This window comes from Orycteropus afer, unplaced genomic scaffold, assembly GCF_000298275.1.
Source record: "Orycteropus afer afer isolate SDZICR_OR568_19922 unplaced genomic scaffold, OryAfe1.0 scaffold00399, whole genome shotgun sequence".
Lineage (NCBI taxonomy): Eukaryota > Metazoa > Chordata > Mammalia > Tubulidentata > Orycteropodidae > Orycteropus > Orycteropus afer.
In genome coordinates this window covers 105,746-119,647 of record NW_006921986.1, presented here as the reverse complement: position 1 = coordinate 119,647, position 13,902 = coordinate 105,746, and the positions used below count along the sequence as shown (strand labels likewise).

Sequence of the window (13,902 nt, the reverse complement as noted above, 5' to 3'; positions counted from 1 at the left end):
CTTTCACCCAGCCCCTAGAGCCTGGCACTTTGAACTTGGACTTAAAGCCTCCAAATTGTAAGAATAAACTCCTGTCTGTTAAGGCCATCCCATTTGTTTCTTGTCAGAGCAACACTAGGTAACCAGAACACAAGGTAACTGTGAATTAGCAGTTAGATGTCACATTCACTCACAGTGTTTACAGGACACACATGACTTGAGCAGTCATTGACTTTAATAGACAACAATATGAATGATTATGCATTAATATCAATTACTTCTGTTACATTTATAGATTTTAAATGGATTTGATAGGAAGGAGCTTTTTAATGTAATTTTCTTATTTCAGAATATGTGTTTTCTTTCTTTTCAGGACTTCCAATAGTAGTCAGACATTATCATCCTGCCATACTATGGAGCCATGTTCATCAGATGAATTCTTCCAGGCCCTTAACCATGCTGAGCAAACATTTAAAAAGATGGAAAACTATTTGAGACATAAACAGTTGTGTGATGTAATTCTGGTTGCTGGTGATCGCAGAATTCCAGCTCACAGGTAATTGCTTTCTAAATTTCTGTGTGTATGAAGTATTTCCTTGATAGTTTACTTCTCTGTGTTGAGGTAACATTGTAAAGGGATATTTCACTGAATTTCCATAAAGAAAATTGTTGTTGTTGTTACGTGCCGTTGAGTTGGACCTGACTCATAGCGACCCCTCCTTGGGTTTCAAAGGCGGTATCACTGTGGAAGTAGATTGCCCCATCTTCCTTCCGAGGAGTGGCTGGTGGATTTGAACCGCCAGCCTTCTGGTTAGCAGTCAAGTGCCTTAGGCAGTACGCTACCAGAGCTCCCATAAAGAAAACAGTGCCTATGAAATTATTACACATTAAATGACCCCAATTGGAAGGAAGATTGGACAATCTACTTCCATAGAGATACTGCCTCAGAAGCCCAAGAAGGGGTTGCTATGAGTTAGAATTGACTTGACAACAGTGAGGTTTTTTCTTTTTTTTTTCTTAGTAAATGACCCCAAAGGGTTATTTTCCCGCTATAGAAGCATGCAAGCAAAACACATTAGCCTTGATGCAGTCAGTATTATTTGGTATAAACATCAGCTGCTTTAAACAAATTTTATGCCACATTCTACCTATTAAATAACTTTAAAGTCAGTGGAAATTAGAGCTTAGAGGTATTTTTTTTTTTTAATTTTTATTTTTATTGTGATTTGGGTGAAAATTTACAGAGCAAATACACTTTCCATACAGCAGATCACATACGCTTTGGCTCATGATATTGACCACAATTTAGCACAATGCAACATCTTTCCCACTTCCTCCCGATAGGTACCGCTTCCCTGTGACCATCCCTCCATGCACTCCCCTGAGCTGTCTCCTGTGCCTGAGCAGCCCTTCTTTCTCTCTTGCTTGTTCTCTCCAAGGAGTATATCTACCTCAGATAAATGCTCAACTAGTATGCCTGTCTACTGCTTGGCTGGAAGCTACAGGTGTGTGTTCAATTCCAGACCTGAAGGGCAGCTAGGGGCCATAGTCTCAGTGGTTCCACCAGGCTCCATCGGGCCAGTAAACCTATTCCCCTCTTTTTTTTTCCCCCAAGTGATTTTGAGTTTTGTTCCACATTGTTCCCCCTGTCTATCCTGGATCTCCTACAAAGATTCTCTTCCAAGTGGTTGACAGTAGTAGCTGAGCACCGTCTATTTCTTCTGGTCTCAGTCGTGTAGGCTGCAGATCGGATGGTGTACCAGTTGCTAGGCCTGATTGTTTCCATGAATTTTTGGTTTTCTTCATTCTTCTTGGCCCTGGACGAGGAGAGACCCATCGTTGCATCTAGATGGCAGCTTGCAAGGTTTTAAGATCTCAGTCGCTACACGCCACAGTAGAAGGTGGAACAATGATTTGTGTAGTATGTTATGCCAATTGAGCTTGATGTCCTCTGGGACTATGGTCCCGAGCCCATAGGTTCAACTACTCGGTCCCTCTGGGTAGAGCTTGTAGGTATTGAGAAGCAAAAAAGCTGGTAGAATGAAATGGCTAAGAGTCTTCTGCATTTTGAAGTAGCCACATGTATCCCAACTTGTGCTTGTTGACCTCCCAGGAGTATGAAAAGCAGTGGTGCCATGGAGCAAAAGCCTTTAACACAAATGAAGTATTATTTCTTAAAGTAGGAAAAGGAAAAGAGAACTGTTTAATCAAGAATAATTCATTCTTTTCCTTCTGGTAGTTTCATATTCATATTCATTGTTAATCACCACTGTGATTCCAAAGATTTTTTTTATGCCGTCTCAAACTAATTAACACTGAGTCCCAAAGGTTTTTTTAAACCCTCCAAAGTGGAAGTAAATTCATTAGGAAGAATAGTGCTTGATTTTACAGTTTTCAGTGATTCAGTCAGCAAATAGATACTGAGATGCTACTACATATTGTGACAGAAGTCCATGTTATGAGTATAGGTTTATAGCACAAATATATCAAACTAAATTTTATTGAGGCACCTAAACTTTTAAATTTCTGAAGCTGAAATCATCACCTTACCTGCCCCCAACCTGTTATTTCTATGTTTTCTCAGTGTATAACATCATTTTATTGTTTAAGACAGAAACCTAGTAGTATTCTCCTTAACACCTCAGCCTTTCCTATCCAGTATAACAACAGATAAGAACCCCTGTTACCATTGTATATTTTTTACTCATCCAGATTTTATCTGTGTACAAACCTAATAAAAACTATATAATTATTTAATTTATATTTTTTACAAAATATCTCATATATATCCTATTTTATATGCATCTGTTGTAAAAAAAAGAAAAAAAAAACTTCTTTAAAGTGTTAAAAAGCAAAGATGATACTTTGAGGACTAAGGTGTGTTTGACCCAAGCCGTGGTATTTTTGGTCACCTCATAAGCATGCATAAGCATGATGAATAAGGAAGACTGAAAAAGAATTGATGCCTTTGAATTATGGTGTTGGCAAAGAATATTGAGTACACCGTGGACTGCCAGAAGAACAAATAAATCTGTACTGGAAAAAGTACAGCCCAAATGCTCAGACATGAGGGTGGCGAGACTTCATCTCACACACTTCAGACATGTTATTAGGAAGGGCCAATCCCTGGAGAAGTACATCATGCCTGGTAAAGTAGAGGGTCAGTGAAAAGGGGAAGACACTCAACAAGATGGATTAACACAGTGGCTGCAACAATGGGCTCAAACATAGCAATGATTATGAAGATGGTGTAGAACTTGGCAATGTTTCATTCTGAGTTGGAATCAACTGTGGCACTTAACAACAGCATATACATATATACATATATCTACGTCACATGTGTATACATATGTATGTCTCATGTGTATATATACGTGTGTGTATGTGTGTTTATATATACTGTTTACCGCTTACTATTTTTTGCTTTTGAAAGGAGCTCTGGTGGTGCTGTGTTTAAGATATTGGGCTCCTAACCAAATGATGAGTGGTTCAAACCCACCAGCTGCTCTGTGGGAGAAAGATGAGCCAGTCTGCTTCTGTAAAGATTTACAGCCTTGGAAATCCTATCAGGGTTGCTGTGAGTCAGAATTTGCTTGATGGCAGTGGGTTTATTTTTGCTTCATATTAGTATATGTCAGTAAATATAGTTCTACTTTATTTTTCTTAATTATTGCATAATATTTTTATGTGTATATTATGTAATTTATTTAATAAATTCTCTACTGAAGGCATTTGAACTTAGCTCAGGTGACCTCATAGCTTGCTGGCCTGTATTCTGGAGTGATCACTTTTAAAATACAAATACGAAAATTTTTGCATACTACTGTGGTTTCTTTTTCATATTCCATTAAAATGTGAGTCCTTTCAGACACTGTGCTCAGTATTTGTTGAATGAAATGAAGATAAAGAAAAGATGCAGTACTTGCCTCAGAAACACATTGTATAAAAATCTACTCATTCTTGTTACTTGAATTTTCTGTTCTCGACGGATTATGACAGTTTTTTAAAAAATTTTAATGAAAGTTTACCATAATAATTATGTTGGCAACTAACAGATTCCTAGCCTGTCAAGTAATAAAGTGGTAATATCGTTATACTTTCACTTGTTATATTAGTTTCCTGAGACTGCCTAACAGATTACATAAACTTGCTATACTTGTTTTGGAGATGCAGCATGGCCTAGTGGTATGACTTAAAGGTTTGTCCAAAAAGAGTCTACTGTTTTTGGACATACTTTTAAGTCTCAGTTTAAACCTTTAAGTTTCACTTTTGTGAAATTGTAGCATAGCATGTGTGTGTGTGTGTGTGTGTGTGTGTGAACTACAGAGTGGAAAAAAAAAGTGAGAGAGAAAGAATGTCAATATTGCGGATGTTTCTTCCCATCATTCCATTCAATGACTCTAGTCCCTGGAATGGTTTTAAGGTGAGAGAATCTCATAGTGTGAGCATCTCACTTTGCTGAATGTAATGCTGGTATTTAAAGTACATCCTTCAAATCTTTATCCCAGTGTCACCTTCCAATAAGACCACCCATTTAAACCTAACCTGTACTCCCAATTCCCTTACCCTACGTTTCCCCCCATAGCACTTACTACCTTTTAATGTACTGTAGAATTTACTTCTGCTATTTATTGTTTGTTTACCTCCCTTCTAGAAAGTAAGACTCCATGAGAGAAGGGATCTTTTGTCAACTTTGTACACTGATGTCCTCAAGTATCTAGAAAATTGTCCAGTACTTATTAGGTGTACATCAGAATTTTTTTTTTTTTTTTTATGAATGAATGAGTGAAATGAATAAGAAATTCTGAAAAGAAGACACCTGAATGGGCAATAAACATTTGAAAAGCCTCTCAACCTCACTAGTAATCAGGTGAATGAGAATTAAAATAGTGAGATGGCATTCAACTGATGGCCACAGTGTTTAACATCTGACAGTATTGTGGGGAAATGGGAACTCTTCTACCCTATTGGTGGTGGGGTATAAATTGGTACAGTATTTTGGAGAGCAGTTGGCAAACCTGAGGAGTAAGAAGAATGAAATTGGAGATGGATACAAAGGGAGCTTCAATTGTTAGCTGACTCTGTAATTTTTATTTCTTCAATAAAAGGAATAAAGTAATTTTATGTAAGTGTGCTGACATGGGAATATCTCTGTAACATCAAATGAGATGTGTGTTTCAAATCTATATACATAACTGTCTTAGTTCTCTAGTTATCCTATACCAAATACTCTAAATGGATGGCTGTAAAATAGGAAATTATCTTCTTACAGTTTAGGAGGTTAGAAGTCCAAATTCAAAGTGCTGGCTCTAGAGGCTCAGTGAAGGGCCCTTGACCCTGGGCTTCAGCTCTGCCTCTTGTTCCAGGCCTAGTGGAGCTGGAGGCATCTCCTAACTCAGGCAGCTTCAAGCTGCTGACGCTGATGAACCCAGAGTCAGCAGGTAAATTGGCAAAATCCCGACATCAGGAGGCAACATGGCAAGCTACTTACTGGTTCAAGTCCAGGAACTGGAAGTAAAGACTTGGCCAAATGCAGGATCCAAAATGTGCCAAAAAGCTTGAGATCTTTCTCAAAAATTCTCCATATGTACTGGAAGCAGGCCACACCCCAAAGGCACCTAATTTGCTGCTCACAGCAGATTCCACCATGGAATTGATTACACCACATCCCATTTCCTCATGGGGAATAACTTCATCCAGCTGCCAAGCCACTTAAAACCATGGCCTTGCCAAGGTGACACACATCTTAACCACCACAATAACCTATTTTTGTTTATGGACAGATAATTAACATAATGTATTATTGTAACACAATAGTTTTGTAGTATTATTAGAAAATGGTTTTATAACAAAATAAAAATATGAACTATAATAATGCAAATATTATCATAAAAGTTAAAATATTAGCTTGCTAAAGTCATTCCCAAATATTGCTACCACTCATCTATGAGTCTCAAATGTCTCCCATATATTCACTACTTCTATAATTAAATTTTAAATAAATAACTTAGATTATTTTCATAAGTATAAACAGAAAAAGGCCTTAACATTTTTTCTTTTTCTTTTCATAAAAAGCTTTTAGCTTTTGTTCTGGATGTTACAAAGCAGTAGCTAAGTAGTGAAAAGGTAAATCATTTATTTACCTCAGCAGAAAAGTTTCCATAATAATAATTTATTATTCAAGAGAAGGAAGTAGAGCATAAAGCAATTTGTCAAACTTAAAATGCATTTTCCATGACTGTGCACTTTCTATGGGTAACAATTTTTTTTCTAAGGAAGTATTTATTAATGAACATCAGCTTTATTATGGTCATTGAGGGTTTTTTTTCCTTCTAATATGTTGTCAGATTGGTGCTCTCCTCTGTCTCGGATTATTTTGCTGCCATGTTTACTAATGATGTCAGAGAAGCAAGACAAGAAGAAATAAAAATGGAAGGTGTAGAACCAAATGCACTATGGTCCTTGATTCAGTACGCATATACAGGTAATAAGTCTATAAATGGAAATTTAAAATCTTTTACATTCATATTATTACATTTCAGATTTCTGCTGTGAATATAGCATGCCAAGGCTAACAGTTCTTCTAATCACTACTCCTGGTGATACCTGCACAGGTTAAAGTCTCCATATTAAAGTTTTCTCATTGGTTATAATGATTAAACGTTTGAATGGTAAATACTAATAAAATATTTAGGTAAATTACATACATTTTTAAATTACTTCATTTAAAACTTGGAAGTTATACATAGTAGACATAAATTACTAATTATTGAAACATTTAAAAATTCTGAAAATAAGCTATTTATTTTTATTTAATTAGAAATTTTGAAGAGCAAATAATCTTTTCTTTTTGGACTCTTAAAACATATAGGTCTAAAATACATGTAGCAAGATTTTAGTAAGAAATATTACTGTTGACATCAGTCATTTTGTAAGCTAATGTCAATATGGTTCTACAGCTAATGGAGTTTCTTTTTATCATTAAGGCCGCCTTGAATTAAAAGAAGATAATATTGAGTGCCTGTTATCTACAGCTTGTCTTCTTCAGCTTTCACAGGTTGTGGAAGCATGTTGTAAGTTTTTAATGAAACAGCTTCACCCATCCAACTGTCTTGGAATCCGTTCTTTTGCTGATGCACAAGGTTGTACAGATTTGCATAAAGTGGCTCACAATTATACTATGGTATGTATTTTTTGAAAAGGAGAAAGGCATATGCTCTTTATCTTGTCTCTTACTGTTACAGACTTTTCTACATGTTGCTATTTTTTGATGGTTCTGCCATGTGCCTTGAAGTTCACATTCACTGTCTAACATGTCATATTTTCATTCACTTGTGAAAGAAAGACCCCAGGTAATATTTCTGCTAAGCTGGACTATGTGAGGAACATGGCATCGGGGTTGGAGGAAGACTCACTAACTACCTGGGATATGCAGATGACACAACCTTGCTTGCTAAAAGCAAAGAGGACTTGAAGCACTTACTGATGAAGATCAAAGACTACAGCCTTCAGTATGATTGCACTGCAACATAAAACAAAAATCCTCACAACTGGACCAATACAATAAGCAGCACCATGATAAATGGAGAAAAGATTGAGGTTGTCAAGGATTTCATTTTACTTGGCTCCCCAGTCAATGCTCTTGGAAGCAACAATCATGAAATCAAACAAAATATTGCATTGGGCAAATCTGCTATGAAAGATATCTTTAAAGTATTAAAAAGTAAAGATGTCACTTTGAGGGCTAAGGTGTGTCACCCAAGCTATGGTATTTTCATTCACCTCATGTGCGTGGCAAAACTGGACAATGAATAAGGAAGACCAAAGAATTAATGCCTTTGAATTATGGTGTTGGCAAAGAATTGAATATACCATGGCTTGCCAGAAGAATGAACAAACCAGAACGCTCCTTAAAAGTGAGCATGGCCAGACTTTGTCTCACACACTTCAGATATGTTGTTAGGAGGGATTGGTCCCTGGAGAAGGACATCATGCTAGTTGAAGTAGAGGGTCAGTGAAAAAGAAGATCTTCAACAAGATGGATTGACATAGTGGCTGCAACAGTGGGCTCAGGCATAGCAGTGATGATGCAGAAGTGTGCAGTATTCTGTCTGGTTGTGTATAGGGTCGCTGTGTGTCAGAACCAACTCAACAGCACTTAACAGCAGTATTTCTCCTGGATATGTAAGTCAAGCCCTAAGTTATTACAGTCACTAGGAAGCATAGCAGTGGTCTAGGACTATCCCATTCAAGATTTCAGATCAGCTGCTTTTTAAAGCAGGCTTCTCCAAATATTTTACTTTGTAGTGCATATATGAATTTAAGAATTGTCCACAGATTTACCGATGGAAAGTGGTGAAAGTGGTTGTGGTGTTTTGGTACCATACTAATACAGCAAGTGGGATCAAATGGAGACTGTTTTATTAATAAATGATCATGTGATATACATTGATTATATGTAAAAGGGTAGTTTAGCCATTTAGAAGGATGTTCTTATTAACTGTAGCAAACTCTGCACTCAAAATAATAACATAACAGAAGTACTGACTCAATAGCATGGAAGATCAGGGATATGGATTGATGTAGGACAGTAAAGAAGTGTCAAAGACATATTTTTAGCATCAGTTTCCATGTTATCAGGAGGGACCAGTCCCTGGAGAAGGACACTATGCTTGGACAAGTAGAGGGTCAGCAAGAAAGAGTAAGACCCTCAGTGAGATGGATTGACACATGACTGCAACAATGAGCTGAAACATAGTGATGATTGTGAAGTCCCCGTAGGAATGGACAAGTGATTTGTTCTGTTGTGCATAGGGTCGTGATGAGTTGGAACCAACACAACAGCACCTAACAACAACAACAATAAAGAAGCATGGGAGAGGAGAGAGGGTATGTGGAGTTTTAAGCACTACCCAACTTGCTACACTACACCAATTGGGTCTTTCACACCTTGAGCAATGATTAAAGACTGTTGCTGTAAATGCTTCAATTAGGGCAGTATAGTTTCTGAGAGACAAAAGAATGTGAACCTTTACATACATGTGTATTCTTCTCTCTCTCTACTAATTTCTCAACAGTTAAGATATTTTTCCCTCTCCTAGCCTTCCACTGAGTGTATCTGTGAAAGGATTAATAGTACTTCAGGGATTTTTCATTAGAGATAACAGATTTTGGAAAAAGTACAATAATAGGTATTTACAAATATTTAGGAAGATTAATTCTGCTTATCGCATAGAATTGATGTGAGGATTGAATGAGTTAATTGAAATTTGGCAATTAAAACAGTGATTGGCACATGGTATAGCCAGTCAATAAATGGTATCCTCGTTTTTGTTATCATCATTATGTACATTTACTCTATTGAACACAATGTGGATTTCTAAGAGGAAACAAAAGCACTCATACAAAAGCACAATCTTCACTGTTGTTTTTTTCCTCCCCATGGTGTAATCAGTTCTCCAGAATGTTGTTCATTTATTATAGTTACATGGCTCAGGTGAGAAGAGAGTTTGTGCCACAGGACAATACTGCACAGACCTAACATGGTACTAGGTTAACATCTTTTCAATTAACTCTTTTGAAAGATACCCCCCATGTTTACCCTTCTTTCCATATTCTCATTTTAACCTTACACTTGCCATTTCATAATGTTTTGGAATAAAATGACTATAAATAAAGCTGGATTTTTTTTATTCACATAAAAATATTTATATGCATTTAGTGCACTTTTGTTGTTTAGAGATAAAATTCCTGCTTTAGGGCTTAGACATAAATTTAAATTAGCTGGATGTTTTTAAAGCTATTTTCATAGCTAATTAGTTGTGGTAGATTTTTTTTTTTTCCTCAAGGCTGTTATTTGACGATACTCCGTTTCAACAGAGACATGAAATTGAATTCTAATAACAATAAGTAATTTAGAGGCAAATTGTCTGATTTGAATTGTTGCTGTGGGAACAGAATGAAAATGTATGGAAAAATTCAATCTTCAATTAAAATAAATCCTTCAGTAATTTCATTTGCTTAAAAACTGTTCCAGAGGGAGAAAGGTCAGAATGCTAGCAAGTGTTAGCATGATAGTTGTTTGTTTCATAAAATGGATTTAAAATATGAACTAAGCATAATGCTGTGCCAGTAAGATCAATTTTACAATTAGCAAATGGTGCAAGTACGTAAGATATTCACTAATCCTACATTGATACAAGTAGTAAAGGATGATGAATTCCCTCTTACGATTCTGGAAAATGGAACTTTTATTCTCATTCTGACTGCCACTAATTGTGATCTGGAATAAAATATTTAATCTTTGGAAAAAAAAAATTCTAAGACTAGTTATATCATCACAACTATTTAATGACATTATGGATTTATAAAACAGATATACACATTTAACTTTAAAATTTTGATTCTAGAGTTAGAAAACTTATAAAAACATTTAATTCTGCTGAAATAACTGCTTCAAAATCAAATTAATACTTTTGAAAAGAATTTTTGCTTAACCTTGAGGCCAGTAGTAGTATTGAAAAGGTCTGTTTTAACTTAATATTAATTATACTAGAATGGAATGGGCATTGTTCTAAATTACATATATCAGTAAACAATTGAAGGAACATTTATATGATGGCTTTTTTCTCACTGATGAAATTAAATATTTCAAAATAATGGCAATAGTTACATCAATATTGTATAAATATGTTGATTATACTATATACTATGCCTTTGAACAATTAGAAATGTATCTTTATTTCTTCAGACTCTAAGTTAACATTGTCTTTCTATGTGATTATGTGATCTTTGGGAGCTCTGGTAGCGCAGTGCCTAAAACACTTGACTGCTAACCAGAAGGCTGGCGGTTCAAACCCACCAGCCTCTCCTTGGAAGGATGGTTGGGCAATCTACTTCTATAGTGATACTGCCCTGGAAACCCAAGGAGAGGTCGCTATGAGTCGGGTCTGACTTGTTGGCACATAACAACAACAACCACATGTGATCTTTGTCCTTGAACTTGTTTTTCCTAAATTTATTTTGTTGTTGAGAATAAATGAATTTATTTTGTAAAAATAAAGCAAAGTATACACCAATTCAGCAGTTTCTACATGTACAATTTAGTGACATTGACTACATTCTTCGAAATATGCAACCATTCTCACCCTCCTTTTCTGAATTGTTCCTCCCTCATTAACATCTAAAATTTTATCTTATCTTTTGTGTTGCTCTTGTCAGTTTGACCCCATATAGATAGTTCTTAAAAGAACATAAGAATTAATAAGCATAATGCTTAAGGCAGACTCTTTTCACTAGTTAAGCTAAACTGTTACTGTGTTTTTATCCTTGAAATTTTTAATGCCTGCTTAATAATCCGTTGAGTTACAGCACCTCATAGCAGAACATTTCAGCTATTTCCCATTTTTTACTATATGTGGATCGTAATAGAAGCATCTTTATGTAGTCAGCTTTTTTCCTCTTGCAAATTACTTATTAGGAGTTAAACTACTAGTGGGATAAATGGATTAAGAACATCAACATTTTTATAGCTCTTGCTATATATCAAGTCATTTTATAACTTCAGTACACAAATGAGTAGAATAGTTAGCTTGAAGCCATTTCAGCATTGAGATTTTACTAAAATATATTATGAAAATGATAATCAGTCATTTAAAATAGATTCATTTGGGCATATTTAACAAATCATGATGAATTGAAGCAATTGAATGTAGTTAATTTTTCATGTATAATTTTCCTCTTAAGAATCTCTACTGAAAGGAATGCCAACCCAGTCGATATATTGTAGATCAGTACCTAACTTAGGTGACAACACAGCTATATAGAAAACAGAATTCTTATTTTAATATACGGGATTGTTGTTGTTGTTATGTGCCATCGAGTCGGCCCCGACTCATAGCGACCCCTCCTTGGGTTTCTGAGGCAGTATTACTACGGAAGTAGATTGCCCCATCTTCCTTCCGAGGAGTGGCTGGTGGATTTGAACCACCTGCCTTTTGGTTAGCAGTCAAGTGCCTTAGTCACTATGCCACCAGAGGTCCCAAAATACAGGATAGTTACTGATAAATCCTATTACTTATTCAAACAGCTTTAGCTATATATTACTAAGCCCCTGCATGCTGAGACAGAGATAGTACATTAGAAAATACCAGAAAAACATTAAGAAACAATGTATGTCTAGCAGTTGTATTTATAACTCTGTAACATATCTATGCATTAAGATTTACAATCTTGCACACTAAAAAACAAACAAAACTCACTGCCATCAAGTTGGTTACTACTCATAGTGACCCCTCCTTGAGTTTCCAAGGCAGAATCACTATGGAAGTAGATTGCCCCATCTTCCTTCCAAGGAGTGGCTGGTGGATTGGTACCGCCAGCCTTCTAGTTAGCAGTCAAATGCCTTAGGCACTGTGCCACCAGAGCACCTGCCTTGTACACTAGAGAGTTTTCTTTCTCTTCAAATTATTTACAATAGCTTAGTAAAAGTGGTTGTCTCAAACTAAAGGGCATTTCTGTGTCCCATTTCAAGTTACGGAGAGTTGATTCTAGTTGGAGGCCAAGACTGAGTCATCATCAGTTTAAGGTCCTGAATCCAGTCTATTTTAAAGCCACCTTTTTGCTTTAGTCCTTTTTCCTATGAGACCAAAAGAGCATTGCACATAAATCAGATGAGAGAAAAGTCCTCAAAACAGACCTAAAATCCTTGTGGTCTTTCTGATAACATTAAAATATTTTAAAAGGTCAGTTTGATTATAGAGTAGCCCTACGGAATATATTCTTCCTGGGAAGACTCTGAGAAGATGTCTGGGTCCAGAATGGTCCTGGGAAATCTAACCAGCTTAGAGGCCATTTTTGGGTAAGAGAAATTACTTAAAGGCTCACTGAGGTATTTAGCTTGATTGTTGGCCATATTCTTCAGTCACCACAAGTGCAAACTAGCTTTTGATAATATTTTACATTTCACTATCTAATTCATTTTTCTGTCTGCCTTTGAAAGACTTGCCATAATGATTTCCTAACTTGTGCAAAGTAATATTTACATGTCCCAAATCCATTTTTAAATTGTAATTTAAGTGATATAACACTTTAAATTCTACTTATATATATGTAAAAAGCTTAACAATGTAATTGCATTTAATAAACTATGATAGCCAGAAAGAACAATATTATCTACATGCTATTCTTTCCTCTAGGAGCATTTCATGGAAGTAATTAGAAACCAAGAATTTGTGTTATTACCACCCAGTGAAATAGCAAAGCTCTTGGCCAGTGATGACATGAACATTCCTAATGAGGAAACAATATTGAATGCACTTCTTACTTGGGTTCGTCATGATCTGGAACAGAGACGGAGAGATCTCAGTAAACTTTTGGCATATATTAGGCTCCCCCTTCTTGCACCACAGGTAAACCTTTTTTGATTATTTAAAATCACTGTCATAATTCTGATAACATTTGAATATTCACTTTATGCTAATTGCTTTAATATGTACTTGTCTATAGGTTAATTATTTTTTATTTTCCTGTTCTATTTAATAAGGTAGCTTTGCATATATTCCCTTGGAAAGTGTAGATGAAAAGACTGGGAAGTAAAAAAAAATTCTGCTTATGTTCTCAACCCAGAAGGTTTGATAATCTAAATAGCATCAGTTAAGTAACATTAAAATCCAAACATTTTGGATTTTAAAGTGATTGCATTCTCATTCGGATTCCAGGGACCTAAGAACAGGCAGTGAGTTATGAAGCAGGGAGAGAACAGAAAAAGCAAAGGGGCCCGGAACAGATTGAGGAGTCAGCCACAGGGACCCAGGTGAGGAGAGGGAACCCAGGCCATGCCCCACAAGCAGCAAGGCGGGAAGCAGGGAGAGGACAGAAAAGGCAAAGGGGACTGAAACAGATCGAGGAGTTAGCCACAGGGAT

The 13,902-nt window shown here is 36.1% G+C and overlaps 1 protein-coding gene across 1 annotated transcript in view; it reads left to right on the top strand.

The window, feature by feature from the left end:
- Window positions 1–13,902, top strand: part of KLHL5 (kelch like family member 5) — an 85,149-nt gene that overhangs the window by 17,539 nt on the left and 53,708 nt on the right. Inside the window, exons 2-5 of the mRNA XM_007953524.2 lie at window positions 353–535; window positions 6,327–6,463; window positions 6,966–7,162; window positions 13,176–13,388. Coding sequence (XP_007951715.1) covers window positions 353–535; window positions 6,327–6,463; window positions 6,966–7,162; window positions 13,176–13,388 — 730 coding nt within the window. The remainder of the gene's footprint in view (window positions 1–352; window positions 536–6,326; window positions 6,464–6,965; window positions 7,163–13,175; window positions 13,389–13,902) is intronic.